Here is a 26193-nt window from a genome sequence, read left to right on the forward strand (position 1 = left end):
AAGCATTTTCTTATAAATGAATGTACTTTTTAAAGTATTTAACAGCATAAAATCCAAATCAGCAAGGCTTTCTCTGCCAGAGAAAGAAAATAACACTCTGACACAGGCTTCCTAGGTCTGTATCTGCTGGTGAAACTGCCAAGTCCTGGGGGTGGCTGTCCCAGCCACCTCACAAAACAAGCCCCCACGCTGCTCACAGAAGCCTGCTTAATCCAGCAGATGCAGGGGCTTTGGTTTCACAGGCTATTATCCCTTTTAGGTTTGTACCAGCTGCCCCCAGAATAAAGCCATCACGGAGAAGGATCATAAGCCCCAGCAGCTCCCCTGCAGAGCATCCCCCAGGCTGAGGGGCTCCCCAGATCCAGGTGCCATTGAATTAAACACCGAGTCGGACACTCTGAGGGTGCAAATCACCACGCATGGAGACGCAGACCACAACGCAGTCAATTGCAATATGTGCAAGGCATTTTTGAGCTCGTGGTCCCAAGAACATGTGTAGGAGGCCACTGCAAGGAGCCAGCAGCAGCAGCACGCCGGGGGCCGGGTGACGGCTCCCCCTTCCCTCCCTGCTGCCTCTTCGCTTGTTGTCACCTCCACCTAATGGGGAAGAGCGTCGGTGGGGAGGATTAGCGGCTGGCCACTAATCCCCAGTGGCCACGATGCCCTGGGCACGCGTCTCGCCTGCTCCACTGCCCTGGCTACGTCTTTAAGCCAGCGCAGGGGGGACCTCGCGGAGAGCCCTGCTGGGGGGACGCCAAGGGGGGCACGCGGCTGGGGTTTGGTGAGCGGTGTCCCTAATATGGTCTCAGCCGCGCTGACTGGCTGGGGGCTCCCCCGGGAGGAATGCAGCCCCTTATAAAAGCCCCCACGAAGGCAAACCCTCCTGGGTTTTAGCGGGGAGAGAGCGAGGCGGGCTCGATATGGGAATTTCGCCTGCCTCCTGGAGACCGTCCAGGCTCTATTGGGTTTCACGCGGTGCGCAGCGGCTGCCTGGGCTGGGTAAGACCCGACAGCGACCGGGACGTGGTGGACATCAGCAGAAAAAGCCTGTTTTTGAGCAGCGTTGCTTGTGGAGGGGACACCTGCCCCCAGCCAGCCCCCTGCCCTGAGCTCCCTGCTCCACTCCAGCCACAGAAGCAGCACGGCCACGCTGGACTCCCAGCCTGTGCTCTGCTCTGACTGCTTTTCTGTTAAATCCTTGCTTTATTACGCCTGCCAGCTTTGTTCTGCTCCTAGTTGGCAAAACTGGAAAAAAAAAGAAAAAAAGAAAAAAAAGAAAAGAAAAAGACAGAGGAAGAGAAGTCCCCCACAAAGTCTCTGCAGAAGTGGGTACTCAGGCAAGGAGCTTTGTCCCTCTCTGTGTGGCAGGGAAGGGGCTCTCTGAATTCATCCCTCTTCGCATTTCCCACATCTATCAGCTTGCCTGCCCCTTCCCTCCTCCCCCCTTCCCCCTTAAGCACAGAAGGTTCAGCAGCAGCCTCCCCAGAGCATGCAGGGGGCTGTCATGGTGCCGGCCCCTTCCTCCAACAACCTCAGCTGCTCCCCGCCGCGGCAGGACCCACAGCACCACTGCTTCGGTTTTTCATCTTCTACATCCACCCAAGTGTTACATTCATCCCCTTAACCCATCCTCATCCCAAACAGCTTCCCCTGCCCCACAAACTGTGGGTCCAGACCCAGCTGTTCTCTCGGGCACAGCTCCTCCTGCACAGGACACGCTCGCTGGGACATCCCAGGAAGCAAACGGTAAGAAAAGCGGACGCTCAGAGTAATGCACGTGCTGGTAGGAGAGATGGTGCTCCTCTGAACAAACCATCCCAGCACCGAGGTTAAAAAAAAAATGAAGAAGAAAAGCAATGGGAAGTGTTTTACCCATTCCAACGACCAAGCCCCCATTTTGCTGAGAAACACAAAAAGGATCGCCAGCTGCTGACCGTGCGCCGGGGCAGCCACCACCCCGGCAGTGGCAGAGAGAGCCACAAACGTGTGAGCAAACATGTTGTAGCGCCCAGTTTAGAACAAGGCACGTAGATGGCGAATGCACTCCTGGTGAAATAATACTTCAGAGGGGAGCTAGCCCAGATAGCCATAGTTTAAAAAAAAAAAAACATACAACCCTGCCTTGAACAAAATGTCACCACTGTGAAGGCATTTTCTCAGGTCTCACACGGGAGTATGAGAATGGAAATGCATGAAAAGCATGGCACACCTCTAAATGGACATGAAACGAGCCATCAGCAGAGGGGGGATTTATTTTTAACCCCTCAGAACCTGCGGATGTGCAAATCCCATCTGTGCAAGTCTCTGCAGCTAGCGAGAGGCACGTAATCGGCCGCTTGGCTATCGGGCCGGAAAATGCCAGTGCAGTCAGGGTTAATTTAGCCTCCAGATAGGAGGGAGATTAAAGTCTTAGGGTGTCTCTTCCTTTGGCTTCCTAGCAATCCCAGCCAGCAGCCTGAATGCACACACATGTGCTAAGCGCTGCCGACCGCACAGCAGCTTTGCAGTTTGGGCAGAGCCTGGCCCGGCTCGCAGCCTCTGCTCCAAGCGGGACGGAGCTGGTACAGCCACAAGGAGCATGGTGCTGCCCTGGGGCTCAGCCCCTCTGTTAGCATCACGGCACTGGGTGCCGGCCCTCGCACATGGGCAGCAGGCAGCATGGACCCAGAGCTCTGGGCTTGCTCCATCCCCAAAACTGTCTGCAGCCTCTCACGCCACTCAGCATTTAATTGGAGATTTCCCATCGGGTCTTAAAGGCTTCCCGGAGGATTGCTGCTCAGCGAAGCAATCATTAAAAATAAAAGCAATCATTACAGTGAGTTTCTCCAGTTTAAGTTGTCAATACATTTGTCTCTGGATGCCTTTTTGCCCTCTCCAGTACTCTCTATCCTAAAATCCTCCACCAAAGTAGCCTTCTTACACAGGCAGTCACCAAAAAGTCCAGCCACTCTCAAAAAGCAGCTACAGACACAGCAGCATCCTTACAAAAAGAGTATTTCAGATCCATAACCAGACAGGTTGGTGCTGGGATTTTGATTTTCGGAGGAAGGGGACCAAGCACAGCTGTGCACCTGGTGGCAAAAGCCAGCATGTGAAGCACCGCATCCCCGCAGAGCACCAGCAATTATCCCCAGAACGGTTTTGACAAATGGGTGTCCATGAAAAAAAAAAAAAAACACGCACCACTTGTGAGCGCCTCGCTCAGAGAGCGTTGACATCTGCACGCATTGTTTACAATGGATTATCTGCTCGGCGCGAGGAGATTGGCTCTGGAGAGTGCTGTTCAGATGACTTTCATCTCCCGAGCTCGCTGGTTTCCATCCAGAACCAGCTGCCAGCGAACCAAATCAGCGAACCCACACAGATCATGCCCCAAGTGCACGGTGGCACAGGGCAGGGGGAAGGCAGCTGCCCCTTCTTGTCCCCAGTGCCCCACACAAAGTCAGCATCAGTTCTGCTCTCAGGGAAGCTGGGCACCAGCTTCACACTCACTGAGAGGAAACACCAGCATGACCCACAAGCCCTGTGTTTTGCTAGCAGTTGCTGACCAGCTGGGTGGCTTTATGCTGGAGAGAGAAAAGAGGGATTTGGGGACTCTGGGTGGTGATCCCACAGTCAGGTGGGCATCCCTGCCTTCCTCATACTGCTGTTCCCACCATCCACCCGAGGGCAGAGCCACCTCTTCCTCAGGCTGGGAAACACTTGTTTATTTGCAGCAGCACCATTCAGCCTGGCCAGCCTCACATGGCTGCTCCTTATGCTGTCCTGGCAGGGCTCAGAGCTCTCTGCCCTGACAAGGAGATCTGCAGGTGATGCTGGATGAACACTAGTGCACCCTGCCTTGCTATGCTGGGCCAGAGAAATTGCCTTTCTGTAAAGTCCTTCAGTATCATTGTCCATCAAAGAGCAGTTAGCTCCGTGTGACATGCAGAAAAAGGCAAACAGGAATAAAATCAGTCACTTCCATCACAAATGTGTAGCAGCTCTGCTTTCCAAGGAAGATTATGAACATGCCAGACTTGCCTACATTGATACTCTTAATTTTACAGCCAAGGAAGATGGGCAGGTGGGTCTCCCTGTCAGGATCAAGGGCACACAAACCCCAGATTCTCCCCACCCATGTCCCAGGGGACAGGTTTGGCCAAGAAATAAAAGTAGGAGCCACCATTAAATATAGCAAACAGTGAGTGTCCTTTCCCAAAGCATAGCAGCTGTGCAAAGGCAGAGCTCTGTGGTCAACAGGCAGAGTGGCGCTGAGCCTGGCTACCTGGGTGTGCCCACACCCAGCCCTGGCCTCATCCAAACCACTCTTTAAAAACTCTTTGAATGCCTTTGTCCCTCTTTGCCCTTTGCCTGTGGAGAGGAGACAGGCAGAAAGGGTCAGGATCCTTCTCCTGTATCCCAGTGGGCTGGAGATGTTTTCTTGGTTTCTGGTGGAGAAACTACAACGCCAGGCACCTGACAAATCCCACAGAGAAACAATCCTTCCATTCCTTCAACGTGCTACCAAGCTTTCCTTCGTGAAAAGGAAAACCTTCAATGTGCTACCAAACCTTCCTTCGTGAAGAAGATATTTACTCCTAACTCATCGAGGTTTCCCTTCAAGGAAGGGGTAAAACCATTTAAATAAAAATGTTTTGGACAGAGCCAAACAGCAGATCATGGCCTGGAAATTTGCTGTAGGAGGACAACCCTGAAACCCTTATATTTGCTTACTTATCTATGAAAGCTGATCTAAAAATAATAATAAATAATAGCTCAATAGATAAGCCAACTCAAAGCCTTAATTTAGTTTGTCACTTTAATAAAAAAAAAAAAAAAAATCTTTCTGAAAAATCCATTTTTCCATCGTTTTTTTAGATTTTTCCTCCCCGAGTCAACTTTGTCCCTTCACCTCTATTTCTTTAGATTGTTTAAGGTGCCTGGATGTTAAGGTCACAATGACTTCACCTTATGGCAGCCTGCTTTCCCTTCCAGACCCAATGCCGTCTTTCCCTGTTCTGTGTAAAATAAAGAGTCAGAGAAATTGGTGGGAAAGTGTCTGAGGGGATATGAAGCGCGGTGTTCCCAAAACAATGCTGGGTAATACCAGGGTTTGCAGCCCCCTGCCTCTGCTGGTCTCTGCCCGCCCTGCACCCAGCAGGCCAGGGCCGCCACGCGTGCCCTCCCCGGCTCCCCTCGCTCCTCTGAATTATTGCCTGCGTCCCATAGTACGCCCCCAGAATCCCTTCCGCAGTTTGGAAGGGTTATTTAGCGAGTCAGATATAGCAAGGCATGAACTTATAAATAGAGAAGGGGCATGGCTGGGGACTGTGCAACGTGACCCACGGCTCAAACTGACAGCGAAGAACTTATCAGACATTTGCTTTAAATATTCATTTAGCAACACCAGCCCCTGCTCACGGTTACACTTACCATATAAAAACGCCGTGCCCATGTGCGGCCGGTGTATCTGCGGCCATTTCTCCAAAACGGGCCTCTTGCTGGCCAGGGGCAAACCAGGGTCCCAAAGGGAAAAGCCACCGCAGGCCCGCAGCGTGCCCAGAGCCCAACCTCAGCACGGCCAGGGCAAAGCCGATGTGACCACTGAGGGTATCGGACCCTACGGTTGTGTCATGACACATTTCTCTCCTTAAATGCTTCTTTTCCACCCGTGTATCTTAATTGCTAAAGCTGCTGCTTCTGAGGAATATCTGCGCTCCAGACGTAGGCCTCGCTGCTGTGGATTTCCTTCTACACCCCTCATCTCTTCCGCAGCTCGGACTGATTCTTCCACACAAAACGGTGAAAAATAGGTGTCAGTCATGAAACCAGCAATACAACACCCTACAGAACAGGCAATAGGTTAAATACATTCACTTTACAATTTTCAGGAGCATATAAATATGTATATATAAATGGTTTACTTCCAGCCAGTCATTTCATAGTCTCAAGCCATTTTTCTGGACTTTCAGAAATAAAATTAATTGTTCTCTCTCTCCCTTTCAGATTCCTCATGTTATTGCCTTTATTGTTATGGCTTTATTTCTTAATCTGGGACCGCATTGTGCCAACACTTAGACATTAACCAAATCCCTTGTCCTCTCAGTGGCTTCAGTGAGGATCACTTGCATAAGTCAATTCCAGCATGCCTGCCAAAAGTTAAACTGAGAGTTTGTCTAACCCAGTGTCTAAGACCTGATAAATGGGCAGACATTTTGCTGCAAGGTGTGATCAGGCAAATCTAACCTGCACAGATGGTCGAAATTAAGTGCCATGTCAATACAGGGCCCCTGGGAGCCTGCATTAATTTGTATTAATCTGGGAGCACATCATTAATGCGATCATCTCAGATGATCCCATACGATCACCCCAGCCCCCATCTCCTTCCATGGCCACCCCTCCACGTCCACAGCTTCCACTGCTTGCTCTGTCCCTGCCCGGAGCCCCCTGCCCCAGCAAGAGCACTCTCCACACCATGTGCTGACCCTGCAATATTTTCCGTGTTATTCTTTGCTCTCCCCTCTCAGCAACCTACTCCTTTTATTTTTAAACAATGATGCACGTCCAGCAGGTGTGCCCCATGGGCTGCCTGCGCTTCTGGGTCAGCCTTTGCCCATGCAAGCTGCAGGCTGTAACGAAACCCACCATTGCCAGTTTGGGCAGAGCTACGCTTGGTTTCTGGAGCCTGGTCAGGATCTGACAGGAGTTATCACAGGATCACAGAGTGGCTGAGGTGGGCAGGGACCTCTGGAGCCCACCAGGCCCAACCCCTGCTCCAGCAGGGACACCCAGGGCAGGCTGCCCAGCCCCATGTCCAGGCGGCTTTTGGAGATCTCCCAGGAGGAGAACCCACAGCCTCTCTGGGCAGCCTGTGCCAGGGCTCTGTTACCCCACAGCACAGAAGTGAGGCCTGGTGTTCAGAGCCATGGCACAACATCACCATGGAGTTGCTCTCAGGTTGCTGGTGCCTCCTGCCCGCAGCAGGAGAGCGGAGGCAGAGCGGCACAGCCAGTGGCACCGGCATCTCTGGTGGCCACGCTTGGAAGACATTCAGACTTCAAGACTTTCTCTGGTATTTGTGCCAGGAAACTGGATTGCATGACTTTCAGAGCTAAATTTAGGATCCCAAGTATTTCCCGTTCCCCGAATACCTTCTATGACAACACCTCAAAACCCTCCACGAACACTAGCTGTTCCTCATCATCTTCCCCTGAGGCAGAAAACAGAAAAGCCACTTTGCTGGTAACAAACAGAGCCACGACCTGTTCATGGCCACAGGGCAAAAGCATGATGGGCTTGGGGTGGGAGAGGAAAAGAGGGAGAGAAAAGCAATGCACCTGTGCAACCGCTCCCTTCCTGCATGAAACATGATGCATCACCTGGAGCAGGGCTGCTTGGACTGGGGTGAAGCAGCAGCACCACTGATTGGGATCAGGGCATTCTGGAAGCTTTCTGCTGTTTTGTTTTGCTTACATATCCTTCAACAAAAGAAAAACATATAGTCATAAAGCTGGTTATTAAAATACAGGCTCAATGTGGGGGTGCCCAGGAAAGCAGCATCCCATTCTGCAGCTTTCTGGCTGGTTAGTGGCAATGTAAAGCGGTCGTACTTTGCACTCAGGTAGGCGAGGTGACCTCTGTGTCTGGGCTGAGGGATCAGGAGGTGTCATTTGAAGGCATGTCCACCTCCACAGGTACAGCTCAGGCCCTCAGGGAAGAGCCCAGCAGTGCAGAACGGGCTGTGGCGGCTCCACGAGCAGGGTTGGGCACTCAGGCCAGGTGGCGCTGGCTTTGGTCTGCTCATCCCTGAGCATGAGAGCCCTTTTGTAAGGCTGCCCTCCTTCTTCTCCCTCTTCTCAGCTTCAAAATCTTGTTTTCCCCACAGCGGGGAGAAGCTGCTGGAAGCTGAGAGCGAGGCAGCAGGGGACAGGGCAGGCGGGCTTGCAGGGTATTACGGGCTGCAGGGGTGTGCCAAGGAGGAAAGCTGCTTCCAGGGATCTATATATACGCAGCTCTGCGAGGTGGGGTTACAGAAGAGCCTCATTCCCTGGCCGCCTGAGGCATTCCCTGAGCAGCCGGGGCCATGGCAGCCTCCAGGCTACCGGCATCAGCTTCAGAGCACGGCCGGGACAAGAGCCTGGCTGCAGTCCCTGCAAGCACTTCAGGATAAGCTACGTGGGGTGGTCGGTGCTAGAAGTCTGGGCGTCGCTGGCCCCAGCTCTGCTTCTGGCTGCGGACTTTTGAGGCTGATGATGAGCCCTGCGTGGGGAAGGAGGAAATCCCTGGGGACATCAAATGTTCCTCCAAGTGCCCACTCACCCCCATCACACACAGTGTGCCTGCGATACCCCTGGCTTCCCCCAGTGCACAGAGATCAGCAGCTGCTTTATTTTTCAGGTGCTGAAAAGACAAAAACCAGGTCTCCTACAGATCTGCAGCTGCTCATTTTGGGCAGCCACAGCACGGGAGATGCCTGCAGGTAGACAGGGCTGCCCCTCTGCTGGCCGGGCAGCACCGCGCTTACCCGCTCCCTGTGCCCCCACCCCAAAGAGGGGAGTGTATCCCTGCACTGAGCACGGGGCAACAGGTGGTGGTCACCCTGATGTGCTCCTTTTCCAGCCCCAGGAGACGTACCATGGAAATCTATACATCTGAACAGTTATTTCAGCTGGTTTTTAAATAAAAAAAAATGCCTGTTCCATTCAAAAACAAAGAAAGAAACCCTAGCAGGTAATGTTCCATTTGTTTATTTTTTTTATTTTTTTCCTGAGGATTAATTAATAGATGCAGCAAATCTGTAAGATACCCAAAATTTTGAACAACTGTGTTTTGAAGGCATCCTGGGAGAAAAAAGTAATTTGCAAGCAAGCTCTATTTTATCCTTTTACTAAATCTTCACTCCTCCCTGGTCGGATTTAATGCTTTCCCTCTCAAAACAGAGGATGCTTGTCCTGACAATCCATAGCCTCCTGCCAACAACAGAGGGGGACAATGAAATTCTTGTTAGATGCACAATGAGGACCAGACCCAGGCTGGTGTCACTGTGAATTTTCACCCATGTGAAAACGCAGCTCTGCTGTTTCCAAACAATCTTTGTCTGCGATCTCTGAAAATCCCAAGCCCGGGTGAAAGGCTAGTTTCAGGTCAAAGAAAGTGTTGTGTTTTGAAACATGAATAGGTGAAGTTTTTAGGTTGGGTTGGGTTAGGTTGGCACTGCTCCTCCCCAGCCCCTCTTGTCGGGGGATTTGGACCCTGACTGTGATGACAGATGTGGAGGAGCTGTGCCCCTACCCCACAGCAAGCACTAATCCACGAGGCTGCTTTTCCAACTTTTATCTGCACTTCCAGAGCAGCCTTTTCATCAAGTAAACAGAAGCAGGCCCTAAAATCCATCTCATAGCACCACTTAAGCCATGCCTGAACCCTGGATCGGGGGTCTAGCAGTGCGGATTTGCCGTGGGGCGAGCAGCTCCCCACGTCCCGCAGTGCTGCCGGCGAGGCATGTGCCGCCACAGCAGCCTGTAAACACGGCAAGTGCAAGGTCACCGACTGCCTCCTGCTTGTCTTTGGTTGTCTCCAAGATCCTGGGATCTTCCTCAGGGCTCGCACGGAGCAGGGAAGCCCCCTGGGAGGCATCCGGCCCCGGGAGGGGCTGAGGTTGAAGGCAGACCCCAGCACACGAGCAGGGGAAGGGCGAGGGTGTCAGGCAGGGTGAGGAAGTGGCCCTGGGTGCCCTCAGCCCCCCAGGGATGGGGTGAGCTGGGCGGGTTTCCCATAAGCGGAGTGGAAAGCTCTTTATTTAACCTGCACCCGCCACCTGCCCTCAGCCCCGGCCTTGCCTCTGTCCATCAGGGCTTGGGGCTGCGCAGGCATGCCTGGGCTACTTCTGCCGCAGGCTGAGCCAAATAAAATCCTCCGCGAGCCACCGCGGGTGAGGAAAGCTCCAGGGTTGGAAAGCTCCAGGTAACCCTTTCCCCCCGGGGCTGGGAGGAGCACGGCGCAGCGCAGCAGGCACCCACCCTGCAGCAGCACGCAGCCACCCCAGGGCTGCTCTCTGCACAACTGAGCTTTTTGTGACCCAAAATTGTACCAGGGGGTCCTGCCAGCGCTTGGAGAGCCCCCAGCCCACCGCCCCCCCGCCCTGCTCCCACCCTCGAGGTGCCACGGTGGCGAGTGATGGAAGAAGCCAAGGAAATGACGACAGAACTGCGTTAGGGGTATGACAGAATGACTGATGATTTAATGCTTCTTGAAGTTTTTTGTTTCCTTCCACAGGGCATTGGTTTTAAAAACAAACAAAACGAGGTAAAATAAATTAATTTATGTACACTTTACATACACTGTGTCACGTGGAGCTTTGCAGCAACAGTAACCAGAAATTGTTACAAAATAGGAAGTTACATGGCTGGTGCAGGTCCTCAGCAGGCTGGAACCTACAAGGTTGTCATCCTGAGAGTGGTTGGCAAAGTGATCATGTAAACATGTTTAGAAGCATTTACGGTGGACAATGGATGGGCCAGCTTCATCGTACTCCTGCTTTGTGATCCACATCTGCTGGAAGGTGGACAGGGAGGCCAGGATAGAGCCACCGATCCAGACGGAGTACTTGCGCTCAGGCGGGGCGATGATCTAGAAAAAGCCGAGAGAGATGAGATCAGTGCACGTAAACACTGCAGGCGCTGCAGGAGGGCAAAAGAAGGCTGTGCTCGGAGACCTGTGCCTGGATCCGTTACGCTGTAGCCTTACCTTGATCTTCATTGTGCTGGGGGCCAGGGCTGTGATCTCCTTTTGCATGCGGTCAGCAATACCTGGGTACATGGTGGTACCCCCAGACATGACGTTGTTGGCGTACAGGTCCTTCCTGATGTCAATGTCGCACTTCATGATGCTGTTGTAGGTCGTCTCATGGATGCCCGCGGACTCCATGCCTGGGGGCAGGGTGAAGAGCAGGGACAAGGTCAGCGCCAAGCAGGAGCTCTGTGCCAGGGCTCAGCAGAGAGGGGGGAGCTGCTGGGGAAGGGAGAGGGAAGGGGGGCACGCACCGATGAAGGAAGGCTGGAAGAGGGTTTCTGGGCAACGGAAACGTTCATTGCCGATGGTGATGACCTGCCCATCAGGCAACTCGTAGCTCTTCTCGAGGGAGGAGGAGGAGGCAGCAGTGGCCATCTCGTTCTCAAAGTCCAGCGCCACATAGCACAGCTTCTCCTTGATGTCACGGACAATCTCACGTTCAGCTGTCAGGGGGAGCAAAGGCATCAGTGATTGCAACAAAGGGAGAAACAGAAGAGCAACAGAACACCTGCAGCTCCTCCACGGGTCTGCTGGGTCTCCAGACCCCTAACCACACGCAAACGCCCAACAGGGAGCACTCCCTGGGCTTGCAACGGGGCAAGAGGCTGCAGCGTCCCCAGAGGTGCAAGGGCTGGAAACAAGGGAGGACGTTTTTGGGCAGGAGCGGTGCTTACCCGTGGTGACGAAGGAATAGCCACGCTCAGTCAGGATCTTCATCAGGTAGTCAGTGAGGTCGCGGCCGGCCAGATCCAAGCGCATGATGGCATGGGGCAGGGCGTACCCTTCATAGATGGGGACGTTGTGTGTCACACCATCGCCAGAGTCCAGCACGATACCTGGGAACACAAAGAGCAGACACCTGAGACACGGCCCGGGAACAGCCCTGAGCCGGGGGGGCAGCGACAGGGGACACGTCCTGGGTGTCCCTGGGGACGAGGGGCCATCGGGGCGCTGGCACTCACCAGTGGTACGGCCGGAGGCGTACAGGGAGAGCACAGCCTGGATGGCCACGTACATGGCGGGCACGTTGAAGGTCTCAAACATGATCTGGGTCATCTTCTCACGGTTGGCCTTGGGGTTGAGGGGGGCCTCGGTGAGCAGGGTGGGGTGCTCCTCGGGGGCCACGCGCAGCTCGTTGTAGAAGGTGTGGTGCCAGATCTTCTCCATGTCGTCCCAGTTGGTGATGATGCCGTGCTCGATGGGGTACTTCAGGGTCAGGATACCCCTCTTGCTCTGGGCCTCGTCTCCTACGTAGGAGTCCTTCTGACCCATACCCACCATCACGCCCTGCGGGGGAAGGAAGAAAGGGGCTCAGCGACCTCAAAACGCGTCCACACACGGGGTCCAAGGGCCAGCTGCGGGACCCCTCACGGTACCTGGTGGCGCGGGCGGCCCACGATGGAGGGGAACACGGCCCTGGGGGCGTCATCCCCGGCGAATCCAGCCTTCACCAGGCCGGAGCCGTTGTCGCACACGAGCGCGGTGGTCTCGTCCTCGTCGCACATGGCGGGGGCGGGCTGCGGGGGCGGGCAGGGCACGGCTCAGCCTCAGCCTCACGCCTCAGCCGTGCGGGGCCGGCTGCCGCCCCGAGCCCTCCCCGACTTACCGGTGGTGCTGGCTGCGGGCGGTGCTGCGCGTGGGGCGGCGGAGAAGCCTCCCGGGGGCCGTGCCGGGGCTGGGGCCGGGGCTGCGCTGTGCCGGGTGGGCGCCCCGCCGCCCCGCCGCCCTTTTATCGCGGCGCTGAGGAATGCGGCCCCGGCCGTCGCCATATTTGGGCCGCGGGGCCCGGCGCGGCCCCGGCCCGGCGCTGCCCAAAGAAGGCGCTGCTGGACGCGGCCCAGGTGAGCCCGGCCCGGCCGTAAAAGGAGCGGCCGCAGGGGGCTCCCCCCCGGCCGGCACCGGGCTCCGAGCAGCCCCCGGGGACGGCACCGGGCAGGGCAGGGCAGGGCGGTGGCGAGGAGGTGGCACCCGGGGGGAGCCGCCTCAGGGCTGAGGGTGAGGGTGCTGCGACGGGAGCAGCGCCTCAGCGCCACGTTGAATTCATGTTTGGGCAGAGACTGCCTGCGAGGCTTCACAGAGCGGCTCTGCTCTTTGAGGGGTTGCAGCCCGGCCAGTGAGGCCACGCAGATCACAGAATTATCACAGAATTATCACAGAATTATCTAGGTTGGAAGAGACCTCAAGATCATCGAGCCCAACCTCTGACCTAACGCTAACAGTCCCCACTAAACCATATCCCTGAGCTCTCAAAACTGTGCTCCAAAGGCACAACTTGCCAAGGCAAAGCCTTCTAAACCCTTCTAAATTCTAAAATCCTTTTACGCTCTAACACAGGGGAGGCAGGAGAGGAGGAAGAAAGAGTAAACCAGAAGTGTTCCCGCTGCAAGGAGGTGCCTGAAGGCAAGGCAGTGCTGGAGTTATTGCCTCCCCTGAAGCGAGCAGCTCTTCGTCTCCGTGCCCGCATCCTCTGGCTTGGCAGCGTGCTTTACCTCTGGCAGCTCCCTGTCTCTTTCTGCTATACATTTTCATTCCCTGTCATGTTACTGTGTTAAATTATACGGGGGATAAAAGATGCTGTTCCCTCACGCTATTTTTCAACTCGCGTTATTATTCTCCAGTTCTGTCATCTACAGCTGGCAGTACACAAACCAGAAGCCCAAAAGCACTTAAGGGAATCACAGCCATCACATTTATTTGCAGAGCTGTGAGGCTCCCGGCTTCCAAAACACAGTCAGTCGTGTTGATTAGGCTGTGACTCTGAAATCAAGTTGTGTTTGTAACAGAAATCCCGCCTAAAACATTAACGCTGCTGAAAGATAAACATTCTCAATGGTCCTTCAGGGAAAGCGGACACAAGCCTAAACTTACTCTTTCCCCATGGTTTCTCTTTATTTTCTCTTTACCCAAATACAGTTCAAAGCAAAACAGTGACAGTGTTGGACTCACTAAATCAATCTGATTTAGGCTGTGAGTCAGAAAACATTTTAGTTTCCGAAAGAGAGCACAAAGAAAACCACTGTACACAACGACCAACTAATGAAACCTACCACAAATGGAAATTGCCAAACTTTCCTGCTACTCTTATGACAATAGTGGATAGAAGCATGAGCATTTTGTACCATGTGTATTGCCCATCAACGAAGAAGTAACTATTTAAGAAACAAGACACACCACCTTATTCTAAAGGAGCTGTCCACACTCCTTTAGCCGTTTCAGTCAAAACCTGCTGTTTTATGTTCCAGCTTTCCTAATTGTTTCCAAGCGTGGCAAAACCAGAGCTCCTGCGTGACCTTTGATATGCAGTGGTAAATGAAGGCATCCTCCCCGTACAGTAACCCGAGACAAGAGTTCTGTGTAAGAGCGACTTATTACATAATGAAACGGGGTTATTCCTCCTCACCATTTCCGAATCCCCGACTTTTCAAGCTCCTTAACACAACAGCGAACCAATTTAACATTCCTAGCACGAGAGAACACTTAACTTCAGTTTAGGCATGGAAGTTATTTTAATGAGATTTTATTTAAGTAAACCCATTGCCCGTAGCCTTCTGTTTTGGCAATAGACAGATGAAAGGCATTGTACAAATGCCAAATACCTCCTAACGCTGCAGTAGAATAAAACATTAATTGTGAAGACTACATGGCTGATCGCTTCCTGAGAACTTGCAGAGTGCTTTTACACCAACCGGAATAAACACATCTCACGAAGGAAGCCAAGAGCTTTGAAGCAGACTGATAGCTACGGGTGGACAGAAACGCGTCCTTCTCGAGGAAGCTTTCCTGGGCTTACCCTGTCAGTCCTAACAGAATACAGGCAGCCGACAGTCTAGGAAGGCATGACATATCCCTGAAGGATTTTACTGTGGACAGTCAATTAAAGAAATTCCTCCTCAAGCAAAACGTGTCTAGTAAAAGTTCAGGTAGAACATATTTCAGCAGGGGATGTCAATCATCTGTTACAGTATTCCCTTTCCCTTAAAACATTACGTTTATCAATAACATGAAACCACCTTTAAAGTGATATTTAAACAAAGAGGTGGGATTTTTCTAATGCCTTAAATGACCCACTTCCTTGAAACCACAGCTAGGAGCTGGACCCACACTTCATAATCAACCACGTAAGACAGCAGAAGAGCAGAGTTTGTTTCTTAGAACAATCTTAGAAGATGACTGCTAATGCATTTCTTTCCCATATTAGTTAGAACCTCTCTAGATAAAGCTATTCTTCCAAACATGTTCAGACTCTCAGCCCAGCTTACTGTATTAGTACAGGGAGGAGGGGAAGCAACGGAAGGGGAGCTGCGCTTTTAAAACTAGAAACTGGATTCTCTTCAACCGATTTAACTTCTGACCTTCTCAGCTGTTGGATCAAGTTGTTGCAGCAGGCATCTCGCCAGACAAGTAAAACATAAGGGCATGCAACTTGCTCTGCATTCATTCTCTTCATGTTAAGCTACTTGCAAAGGAAAGGTGCAACGTGACAGATTAAAGTAACACTGATTTAACTTAAAAATTAAAATCTGCTACCACCCAGAATAACGAAAATGGATTTATTGATTTTGTCTTCCCACTTTAGAGATAACGGGGACAATGTGGTGGTAAAAAAAAAAAAAAAAAAGAAAAAGAAAAATAAAGGAGACTCTCAGTAGCATCAACTAGTAAGAAACAAGTCACCGAGTAAGGACGACCATGCTGGACTCTCACTTCCATTAACTGCTCTCTAGGTTTCTTGCCAGTCAAGCCGTTACAGTGAATGACTGCCCGGTGAGCTCTTAAATTTCATTTTTAACATGTGTTCTAGAAATACAGATATAATTTATGTGAAAGTTGCAAGATTTTTATCCATCTGTTTTTTTCAAAACACTGTAAAAATATTATAAAACATAAAACCAGGAATACTGAAAGAAAGGCATTCCTACTGGAGCAGGGGATTTCCAATGAGAACTGTGCTTTATGGCCGTCACTGACAAGCTGAGTGACAAATGACAAGCCAGCTTTCCTTACAGTAGTCTTTAATGCAAAATTGAAATTACCTGGTTTCTACAGCAGAAGGTGTATCCACACATTGCACAATGCACAAAGAGTGTTGGGAATAAAGCTATTTTATATAATTGTCGCTTCAGCAAGCTATACAGTCATCCAGTGTTAATGTTTTCAGTATGTTTTCTGAACTGAAATCGCAGCCCCTGTGAAGTGAGAGCAAGAGTTAACACCTCCTTCGGTGGGTTCCACATTTCACCCTGTGTGTCTGTGTATCTGACTGTCAGGTAGGACTCATACTAATGAAGATATAAAATGAAATAGCAAGTTTACAAGATGTATGGAAAATGAAAACTTTATTTTTCTTTTGCCTGAAAATGCACCCCTGCCTCTCCTGAGTGATGTATCAATATTTATAAAACTGAGACCAAGTATATTACTCTCCATAGCCTTTATTATAAAGTTTTAGCAAAATAACAGAATGTAAAAAAATGTAGACATGAATTCAACAGTACTTTAGAAAAAAAATATTTTTAAAAGTGTCAATCATCATGCTTGCCCCTGAACGTAGAGTTCATAGTTTGCTTTTAACACAAACGCGAAGTAAGGATTATTTTTCAAGTGGTCAAGTTCATTTGCTTGCAGGAAGTCCTTCACCTCTGGTAAATATTCACTTAGCTGAACTCCTGCAAAACAAAACCTTAAGTTACCGAACTGATAAAAGTACTTTGCATTAGCATTTAATATCATTTTAAGTAAACACCCACTTCTGCCTTTTTTGGGATCGGGAGGATCAAATTCTAGCATGCACGTTAAGAAATGCAATAACAATTAGGTATCTTGTAAAACTGAGTCCAAAAAATACTTCCTGCTCAAACAGAGCTCCCCAGTGATTTTCTCCCTAAATTCATTATTAAACCTGAAATTCTTAAACATGAAATCTACATCATTACGCGTCATTTCACAAAGGAAACAAAAAAATCAGTCATCTAATAAATACTTCCAGTTAACATTTCAGCCCAAGTTGTAAGAATCTCACAAGAAGGGTAGAAATTGATAGGATTGAACTATTCTGAAGAACATAATTCTTGTATTTCTGGTGTGGTGCTTGCTTGAATCTGGAAAGAGGGCATTTGTAGTAGTATTAAAATCTGATTTATTTATTTTTAAAATTTTAAAGTTGCTTATTCCTTGTCCTCCCTGCCATTCCCTCCCCAAAGCTGTAACTTCTATGACCATAGCTTCCTATGGGTATTTTTAGCTTAATGGCCATCATGGTGGCACGCATCTTGATTTTGCTTTTTGGAAGAAAAACATGAAAAACATTTAAGCTAAAATAGTTCACACTGTTCCGAGTGACAGATGATTAAATATTAATCCTTTATCTTACAGAAGATACGCATTTGACTGCAGAAGATAAACTTTACTATGCAATAAAAAACCATGCAAAATCTGACAGCTGCCCTACTAAGCCAATAATTTGAGGGCACTGAAATTGTAACCAAGAAATTAGCTCATCTCTTTCAGGTCCTCAGCATTTCACAGAGAGAATTATAATCATATGGGAATTAGTTATCTAGTGGAATGCACATGGAAGTTTGTATTACTCTAAGAATCCACTTACACTACTTTTCACATAGTGTTCATTTTAAGTAGTTTTTGAAACACTAAATTTCAAGAAGTTAATCTTTTCAAGTTCACACTGAAGTACTCTTTACCTTCTTTCAATAGTTTTTGTAATATTTTCACAAATATACTATCTTTAGATGCTTCAATTGGATCATCTCTACCTTCTGAGCTGGACCATCTGCAAGTCAAAGAATAATTTGTTAAGAGAATTGCATAGGTAAAAATCAAATGCAAATAAGAAAAAATATACAGGAAATCCATGCAGTCCTGTAACAGCAGGCAAACAAGAATACGAGTTTCATTTGTGATTAAATGCGAAAAACTTACAAATGCAAGTCTCATCTGTGATAAGAAAGCTCCAAACGTTTTTCTAAGAGAAACATTATTTCAAGGAACACGTTCATTTTTACAGAGCTCTACATGTAGCAGCTTTAAGTCAACATTGACTTCACTTCCTTTTCTGTGGTTCTGCCCTTTCAGTTGTTAAAACTCCTTGTTCCCTGTGTTAAACCACCACATGAGAACAGTCATGTCAGTTCCTAAACTAACATGGATTTTCCTTTGGCTAAGAGAACATGGCTCGGATGTGGACCTGTCTCCCAGACTCTTACTGCCAAATCCTCCGTACTTCACTGACACCACAGTTTTACCCTGGCTGTCACTTTCACTCCAATATTTCTACATCTTCATCATTAACTCTACTGGGAAGAGTCTGAGGGAAGGAGGCAGCGAAGGGGAAAAGGGTGATGACGGTTTCCTTCTCCTAGGCACTGAGGAGGAGGGATAATGAGAGCCCTACCAGAACGGCAGGAACAAGTTCAACCAAGGCCCTCCATTCCACCCAAGAAGCTTATCACCATTTTTGGTTGTTATGGTAGAAAACAGATGCTGCCCTTAAAGGAAGGTTCTGTAATACATCAAATACTTCATTTCAGACACTAATGAAAATTAACAGTGCCTCTTTTGAAACAGTGACTGACCTCTTTGTAAGACTTTGTGAGCCTTGCTGGGCAGGAAACTCAATTGGGAGATCAAGCTTTCCAAACACTAACTAGTACAAAGTGATCTCAAATTGTACCTGTTTAGCTAGAGGAGCAGGCAACATGTTGTCAGCACTGTACATAATTTGAATGGTTTGAATATTGCATCCAAATCTGTTCTTGGTTCAGGGTAGACAGGACACAAACCAATTACTGGCTTGGTGCCATGCAGGGATTCTAGATACCTCTGTCTTGAAATTAACAGGAAAGAATTTACAGGAAAGGAAGAAAACAGAATAGCATAAACCTATTTCTGCATATGTTTGTGTGGTGTGACAATAACTTAGTCATGCAGCTATGAGTTTATTTTCTACAGACAACTGTCCTTTGGAATCTATCCTATGTATACGTGTGAATGTAAATGGTGCTTTTTTCCACGCCCATCACAAATAGCTCAGTGCATTTTGAATGTGTTGTCCCCTCATCTTTTCTTCCTAAGAACATGGATGGGAGTTAGTAAAGCTGAATAGTTTCTGGAAATTAGTAAAGAAGGGGAGGGAATACCATTTGAATTATTTACCCTAGGAAAGAACAGTTGCATTGCTTGATGAGAAGATTTTTCTGACCAGTTGGATTCAGCCTGTATTCAGTGCTGGAGACCCAGAAGAATGGCTTTTAAGCAGTATCTGGGGCTTTGGTCTCTTAGGGTTAAGAATGCAGCTTAATATAAAAAAGTCATGAAATTGACAAAGTGGTTCAGCGGTCAAAAATAAGTGAAATAGAAATTTGTAGAAGTAATATCTGCATGTGTTGCTCTTAAAAAGCTTGATCTTGAGATGCTTCAAAGGGGACAAAAAGTTTCAGCATTGATCGCTGCTTTTACTTTTGCACAGGGTTCAAGAATGAAAGCTGTATGGCTACATCTCTGCTTCTTGGGTGTTGAAAATGCATAGGAGGTTGCCAGTGAGCTACGCAAAGTATTACATTTTTTTTTTTTTAATGGAGGTTTCCACACACTTTATAACCAGTTACGTTATACTGTATAAAACTCACACTATGAAATTCAATCTTTTCAATGAGCTGAAGAATAGTACACCAATGTGTAATTCTGGAAAAACCATCACAAATGCTCCTGGTAATTTTTATTCACATTGCACTCACCCATCTCTTCGGAGAGCCATGCAGAGAATTTTAAGTTTCAGATCATTTACATCCACTTCCTCTTCCTTGACATCATGTAAGGAAAAAAAGAGGTAATTTTAAGATTTGTTTAAAAAGTAATCACTGTGTCATACAGATTACACCAATCAATCAGATTCTTCAAGTACTGCACTTTTTTTTTTTTTTTTTTTAACACCTCCTGTTTTAACAGATGAGCTGCTGATACTGTTGAACCACTCAAGACAGTTCGTTTCCATTTGAAGACATGGCTCCGGCTTTCTACATCCCCACACAATTGCTTTAGACCAACTACCAACTATTTGAAAAAAGGGTATATTCCAAAGCACAGTCAACTACCTTTATGTAAAATTTTATTCTAGGCAAGTTTTATTTTAACATTTCTTAAATGGTGACTGAACTCAAGGCTCTTTTCTTGGTGTGGCCAAGCTAATTGACGTGCACTAGCACACACCATTAGGATATGTATTTTATGACTACATTAATAAATGTCTTCAAAAAATATACACTTGTCTTGGAAAGGTCAGTCCATTCTTTGCAGAGAAACTTTGAGATAATTGGTCTCAGAGACCCTTTTAAGATTTAATGACAGAAGAGACCGTGCATTTTTTTTTCACCTCCCAATGTCCTAAAGCATCACAGGTATTTTAAATTCCCCTCATAAAGCTAAAATCTCTTGCCTTTAAGAGTCTGGAAGCAAGAGGATGGGCCTTGTCTTTAAACTTTTGCTGGAGAAAAGCTAGGAAAACTGGTGAACACATATGCTTTCTAAAGTGCTGTGAATTGCACTTGTATCCATTATGGATAACCAAATCAAAGCCTATGTTTAGCTGAACTCATCTCTGCAAAAACTAGGCTAAGCCATCATTTGCTGAATGGTTCTGCCTAAGTTATGAGACTTAAATATCAGATCAAAAAAATAATTTTGAGATCTCATGTTCCTTTTTCCTTCTTCAAAGACATAAAAAAGACAATATAATTGTCTTGATGTTGGTGGTGAAATGGGGAGTCAAATTTTAAGAGGAAAATTAGTTTGACTTAAAATTAAAGACTGAACCAAAATGAGTTTACTCAGATATATTTTACTACCAAAAAAAATACTATTTTTTAATAATTTAATGCAAAATTCAAACTCTGTAAAATTGAAGGGAAAAATCAGAAAATTATACTGAATTTTCTTTTTAAACTAAAAGGCAACTCAATGTAAATGACAAAGCAGTAATACTCCACACTACAAAATACAGTATAGTAGTGAAAGCGAGAAAAATGAACAGATTCATATATTGTCCTGGTAATAAATACTAGTTAATAAATAGTACATAAACATTATTCAAAAGAAAATTCGATTTAAAAAATAAATTAAAAACAGCTAAAAAAATCGAAGTTAGAGATGTTTATAGTCATCAAACCAAAATTACTTAAGTTCCATTACTGAAATGGAACAATGGTTTTATAAAGCACTAATAAAATTAGTAATTTTTTTTCAACTTGTATTCCTTCTACCCGGACAAACACGAGCTGGGATAATCAGAAAAAAGCTCTCATTTTCAATTACCAAGGAATACAGTCCAACTGATCAATAAGAGAAATCTGAAATAGTTTGCTGAAATAATACAGCTGCTGCTTTTTAGTGAAGGTTGCTTTTAATTCTGGTTTGATGTTTCTCAGAAGTTGATTTATTCATGCTTACTGGAAAGTTTCTCCTGGCAAGTTACCAGATCATACAGTGAGATGCAGCGAGCACTTCGAGCTTAGGATAACAAATCTGTGGTTCAGTGCTATTTATGTGTTAAAAAGTTGGTGTCCTTTATTCTGCGTTATCTCATAAACAATCAGAGAAGCTGCCACTAGGGATGATGCATGAACTGAACAACTGAAAACAGATAATTTTTGTCCTGTTTGCAGGAAGCCTGTAGGGAAGCAAGGCTCTAAAAAAGAAACTAGACTATAAATGGGAACTGAAGAAGAGGAGTGTCATTTTTCTTCAATGATCTAAACCACACTTGGCATTAAATCTCCAGTGACTTAAAAACAAACCAAAAAACACATTAGGGACTATTTTTAACTACCGTACACTAAGCCAGTATGTTCTTAACTAACTACAGATGCAACATCCTAGCTTAAATGATCAAAAAAAGGTCTCTGGATTCGAAACTCTTCAAAACCTTTTCCTACCTCATCAATGTATTCCAGTAGATCAAGTGCTTTCTTGAAGTCATACTCATTGGCCCTTCTGTTCTCATCACATATGTACATCTACGACATGAAAGATTAACGTAGAGAATTATTTTTAGCCTACACACTAATGTAACTGATATCATGAACTACTCATTGTGGGAAGACCACCATGTATTTTCCACTTACATGACCTTCTCATGAAAATATGCCTTGATTCAATTGCAAGTATTTTTATAGTAAGGAATATACTTAAGGTTTTAGAGCAGCATTCCACGTACATGACAATGGTCTGTGGACAAATGACATTGGATATAAGGCTGCTAGGTTTCAAATTTAAGTGCCATTTAAGGCTGTAACATTCCTGGACTACTGGAGGTAGAGCTCAGCTCCACAAATAAAATGAGCTCTCAGAATCACTTTGGCAATCAAAGCTGAAAGCAGTACATAAGCACGTACTGCCTTTCACCTTTTACAAACAGGTATGTTTGCTGTTCACATTTCATTTACCTCCCTCCCCATAAACAAAGTTTTAAATTAGTACTTGAAAGCAAAACTAATATTAACGCACTGTTTGCTTACACTTTCCAAGTTTCACTCTAGCATTGCAAGTAGCAAGTAAGAACATGGGTTTGACAGAGACAATTCGGAAGGAACGCTGGCACGGTGCCAGCACTTGTCAAAACATGACACTTCTTACTCTTCTGTAATCCCACAGAGAAGCTTCACTGAAAGACAGAGGTAACGACTTCAGAATCTATTGACTCTTCACATTGTTCTAAGAAAACAGGGAAGATTCTAACAGGTGCAATACCAGCTCCTAATTTTCCACAAGATTACAGAAAATTAATGAGTTGCTAAATTAACAGACAAGGCGTGGTTGGTTTTACACCGTATTGTTGCTATTTAACAAATATTTTTGTATGCATCACTGGATGATAAAATAAGGCTACTGGCTCCCAGCTCCCACCAGAAAGGAGGGTGGAGGAGCAGTCAGCTCTATTGACAGCAGAATTGGAACAAGTTGCTTTTTTGTTGCTGTTGTTCTTTGTTTTTAAAGACAGAAAGACTGTGAGTGCTCTTTGCAACAGGTGACCAAAAGCCCCTTCTTGCTTCCAGCCCTTTCTTTTTGTAGACTGTAGCATCTTTCTTCATTAAGTTGGAATTCTTTGTTCCCTCTGCCTTTCAAGTTTTGCCCCGCTGAGGATGTGACAGAAGGTAAAAATTATCTCATTTCCAAAAACTGGTTTAGACCAGAAAGACAGCTTCTGGCACTGATTTGATCGGCAGCTTCTCCTAGCAGCACTCAAAACCACACATGCAACAAGGAAATTTTGCACTAAAAAATATTTTGAAATTTGCTGTAGGTAAACAAAACAAACAAAGCAAAATATAAACAATTTCATATGTCAGATCTTTAGGCAGTTAGCAAGTCAAATAAGACATGAAAACAGCCATGATCTCATTTATTTTATAACAGCAGAGTAGAAAATATACTGAAACTTTATGTAATGGAGAAAACAGGAGATACTTACATCAATGAGCTGAGATGCAGACAGCACTGGCATATCATTGAGATTCAACTGTTTCTCTAGCAGTAACTGCTCAGGGAGTGTCTCCTGATGTAACAGAAAGCGTTCCTGTTCCGATATTTCTTGTAGTCATTTAAGGAAATAAATGTTTCATGTTATTAAAATGTGATAATAAATCCTACGGCACAGCAACAACTGCCAAGTCACAATATTTTTCAGGTCTACAAATATTTCTTACGAATTTGGACACTTAACATGTTACTTATGCACAGAAATACTTCTACTGCACTACTGTGATCCCAGCAAACTAGTTGTTACTTTTCAGTCAGGTTCCCAGTGCAAAGCTGACTGATAGCTTTTTTTTTCCCCCCTCAAAACCAAAAAAACAGATACATAGGCTTGGAGGGATGCTATGGCACTAGGCAGGAAAGCAAGCTGGCTATGATTTATAAGAGTCACATTCTGACTGAATATCTGTGCAATGGAGTTGCTGCATCTCATGAATTATTCCTTTCTGAATTGATTTATTTGCCAGTACAGCCTGAAACCTATTAGGCTGAAACAGAATCAACACAGAGTAACTTCACCCACAGTACATGAATTCCACTCCCAGGTCTACTGCGTGATAAAAATGGAAAAATAATTCTGAAGGAGTATTTTAGCTGTTCAAGTGGATGAGCAGAATGTGGCAAAAAGAATTACTCCTTCTTTATAAATACAAAGTGTATACACAAAGAACATAAATTTAAAAAGCTATGCCTTCTGTCATACAGAAGTGTGTACCAGAATAAAGCCCACACCAAATTTTGATAGTCAGTCTTGAAATAAAGCTTTGCTTTCCCCATTTTTCTAAGGTTTTCCTATTTAAAGATGAGACTGTTCACATCAACATTTTGAAGTTGAATTCATACAGAAATTAGATGCAACATTTTATAATTTAAAAGCCAAGCAATAAATTATTATTACAATCTAAAACTAAATTTGTGACACCTACTTAGCTATCAATTATTCTAGGCCTTTTTCTACAAGACCTCATTCAAGAATTGTACCTAACAGCCGTAGATAAACACGCAGTTTCATAGAAGCAAGCTTGAGATACAATCTTCAGTAATACTTTAAAGCTTCCCCCTGGTGGCCAGTATTAGTTTAACTATTAGCGTAGAATATTTGCTTTTTCACAAACTCACAGCAGGAAAGGGGTATTGTCAAGCATGACAGTGAGGGCAGAGCAGTGGAACTGCTGTATTTGGTAATGAAGCAGGACAGGAATTCCCAATTTTTCCATTAATATATTTTCAGTTAGATCATAATGAAACGCTGCCGCCAGCCATTCTAGAAAGTACTGAGGAAGCACTTCTTGATCACAAATTTACGTATTTGCAGGTAACACTATTACAATAGAACATATACACACCATTTCCTTAGAGCCTAAGGGTCTCAGGACCTGAGTGGAATTCAAAATTGATAACTCCTCAATAATTAGGCTTTAAGAAGTTGATGTATTTTTACCTTGCATATGAAATATAAAATGCAGCTTCATAAAAAAATGCTGTGAATGGTTTAGAAGCTTCATCTGCTTCAGAACTCTCTAATGACTTTTCCAAAAACAAACAAACAAACAAAAACACTTTGCAGCCTGCTATTTATGGTAATAGCGTATTATCAGGAAAGGTGAAAAGGTGAAAGTTTCCCAATGTCACAGTCCTAACTCACAGGGGAAGGTGAATACTGAGGTTACTGCCTTATGCTGTTTTCCTCACCATTCCCACAATGAGCAAAGTCATCAGCCCAATGTAACCTTACCACATTAAGCCAGAGCCCTCATGCTCAGAAAATGAGCTATGAACAAAGATGTGGCTTTAATTCAGTAACTTCATTAATCAATTCTTCACATTATTCTGTTTTTATTTCTTACCTTCTATCTTTTCTTGCAGTATTTCTTCTGAGAAGTCAGATGCCAGTGCAGCTAATTTGCTCAAGCCAAGAAGCGTTTTCTTCTTTGCAAAATACCTGGTCTCTGTGTTTGCTAAAGTCTGCAATGTTCTGTGAGCCTGAAATTAATAAACATGTGAGAGATCAGCTGTAGAAGTTAACATCAGAAGGCTAACAGGCAAGAAGGATCTAACTTGAACTGCAGTCTCGGCTATTTATGATTTGTAGTACTATAACATGTTATTTCTTAGAAGTCATGCAACCTGCAAATTAAAATGTTGCATTACACTATTTAGGAAGACATACAGGTCTCTCTTTCTGTAACACCCCTCAAAACATGATTATGATTAAAGATAAACTGCAACTTCACATATTGTTCCTCTAGGATTTAATTAAAGACTTCACCATAAAATCCAGGCAAATATGCCTTGACAGAAGAACTTTGCATGCAGATTATTTATTTGTTAATTCAGAAATTTGGCATACATCTAACTATTTTTCAACCACTGTAGTAACACAACAGATGTGCAAGAATTTACTTGTACATCTGACAAAGGAACAAAAAATTTCTGAGCACCTACTACGAAATGAGCAATCCAGACTGAATTACTTCTAGAATCCTGGCCTCCTCCTTCATAGTGCTTTGCTATAAAAAAACTCAGCCTACACCAATTGAGTAAGTAATAGATTCCCGAACACTTCAGTTACTTGTAATATATATAGATTCCTTCCTGATCAAACTCTTATATTTTGTGTTTTCCTATTTATTTATTTTAAAGGGGTATATGATTCTCAACCTGTAATTTATAATAGGATGTTACCATCCTTTGCATATTTAATGAACGGGCATATGAATTGGAAGAAGAATTGGCCATTTTCTTTAGATTGTTTATTTGCTAAAGTGAAAAGTATACATACATCTAGCAGAAGGAAGAAGGAAGACTGACCAACAGGAAGTAGGAGAAGAACGGTGCAGCCTACAAGGCTGCGAAAGAACCAAGTTGAAAACCAAA

General features: G+C 45.9%; 2 protein-coding genes and 1 long non-coding RNA gene across 5 annotated transcripts in view; all 3 read right to left on the reverse strand.

The window, feature by feature from the left end:
- Window positions 1–5415: 5415 nt before the first annotated feature.
- Window positions 5416–7381, reverse strand: LOC137852995 (uncharacterized). Its single transcript, XR_011094139.1, has 2 exons — window positions 7134–7381; window positions 5416–5769 (listed from the first exon to the last, which is right to left on the reverse strand). It is a non-coding gene; the product is annotated as an uncharacterized lncRNA (long non-coding RNA).
- A 2812-nt stretch (window positions 7382–10193) lies between these two features.
- Window positions 10194–12535, reverse strand: ACTA1 (actin alpha 1, skeletal muscle). Its single transcript, XM_068676805.1, has 7 exons — window positions 12380–12535; window positions 12150–12290; window positions 11736–12060; window positions 11448–11609; window positions 11025–11216; window positions 10729–10910; window positions 10194–10611 (listed from the first exon to the last, which is right to left on the reverse strand). Exons 2-7 carry the CDS (start codon window positions 12276–12278, stop codon window positions 10468–10470), a joined length of 1134 nt encoding a protein of 377 aa, XP_068532906.1. The 5' UTR covers window positions 12279–12290; window positions 12380–12535; the 3' UTR covers window positions 10194–10467.
- Window positions 12536–16189: 3654 nt separating this feature from the next.
- Window positions 16190–26193, reverse strand: part of NUP133 (nucleoporin 133) — a 32024-nt gene continuing 22020 nt past the window's right edge. For all 3 annotated transcript variants that reach the window (XM_068676803.1, XM_068676801.1, XM_068676802.1), the window contains exons 21-26: window positions 25164–25299; window positions 23252–23370; window positions 21717–21797; window positions 19524–19588; window positions 17472–17560; window positions 16190–16439 (exon numbers count right to left, since the gene is read on the reverse strand). In XM_068676803.1, coding sequence (XP_068532904.1) covers window positions 16303–16439; window positions 17472–17560; window positions 19524–19588; window positions 21717–21797; window positions 23252–23370; window positions 25164–25299 — 627 coding nt within the window. In that variant the 3' untranslated portion in view covers window positions 16190–16302. The remainder of the gene's footprint in view (window positions 16440–17471; window positions 17561–19523; window positions 19589–21716; window positions 21798–23251; window positions 23371–25163; window positions 25300–26193) is intronic.

The sequence above is a fragment of the Anas acuta genome, chromosome 3 (assembly GCF_963932015.1).
Source record: "Anas acuta chromosome 3, bAnaAcu1.1, whole genome shotgun sequence".
Classification (NCBI taxonomy): domain Eukaryota; kingdom Metazoa; phylum Chordata; class Aves; order Anseriformes; family Anatidae; genus Anas; species Anas acuta.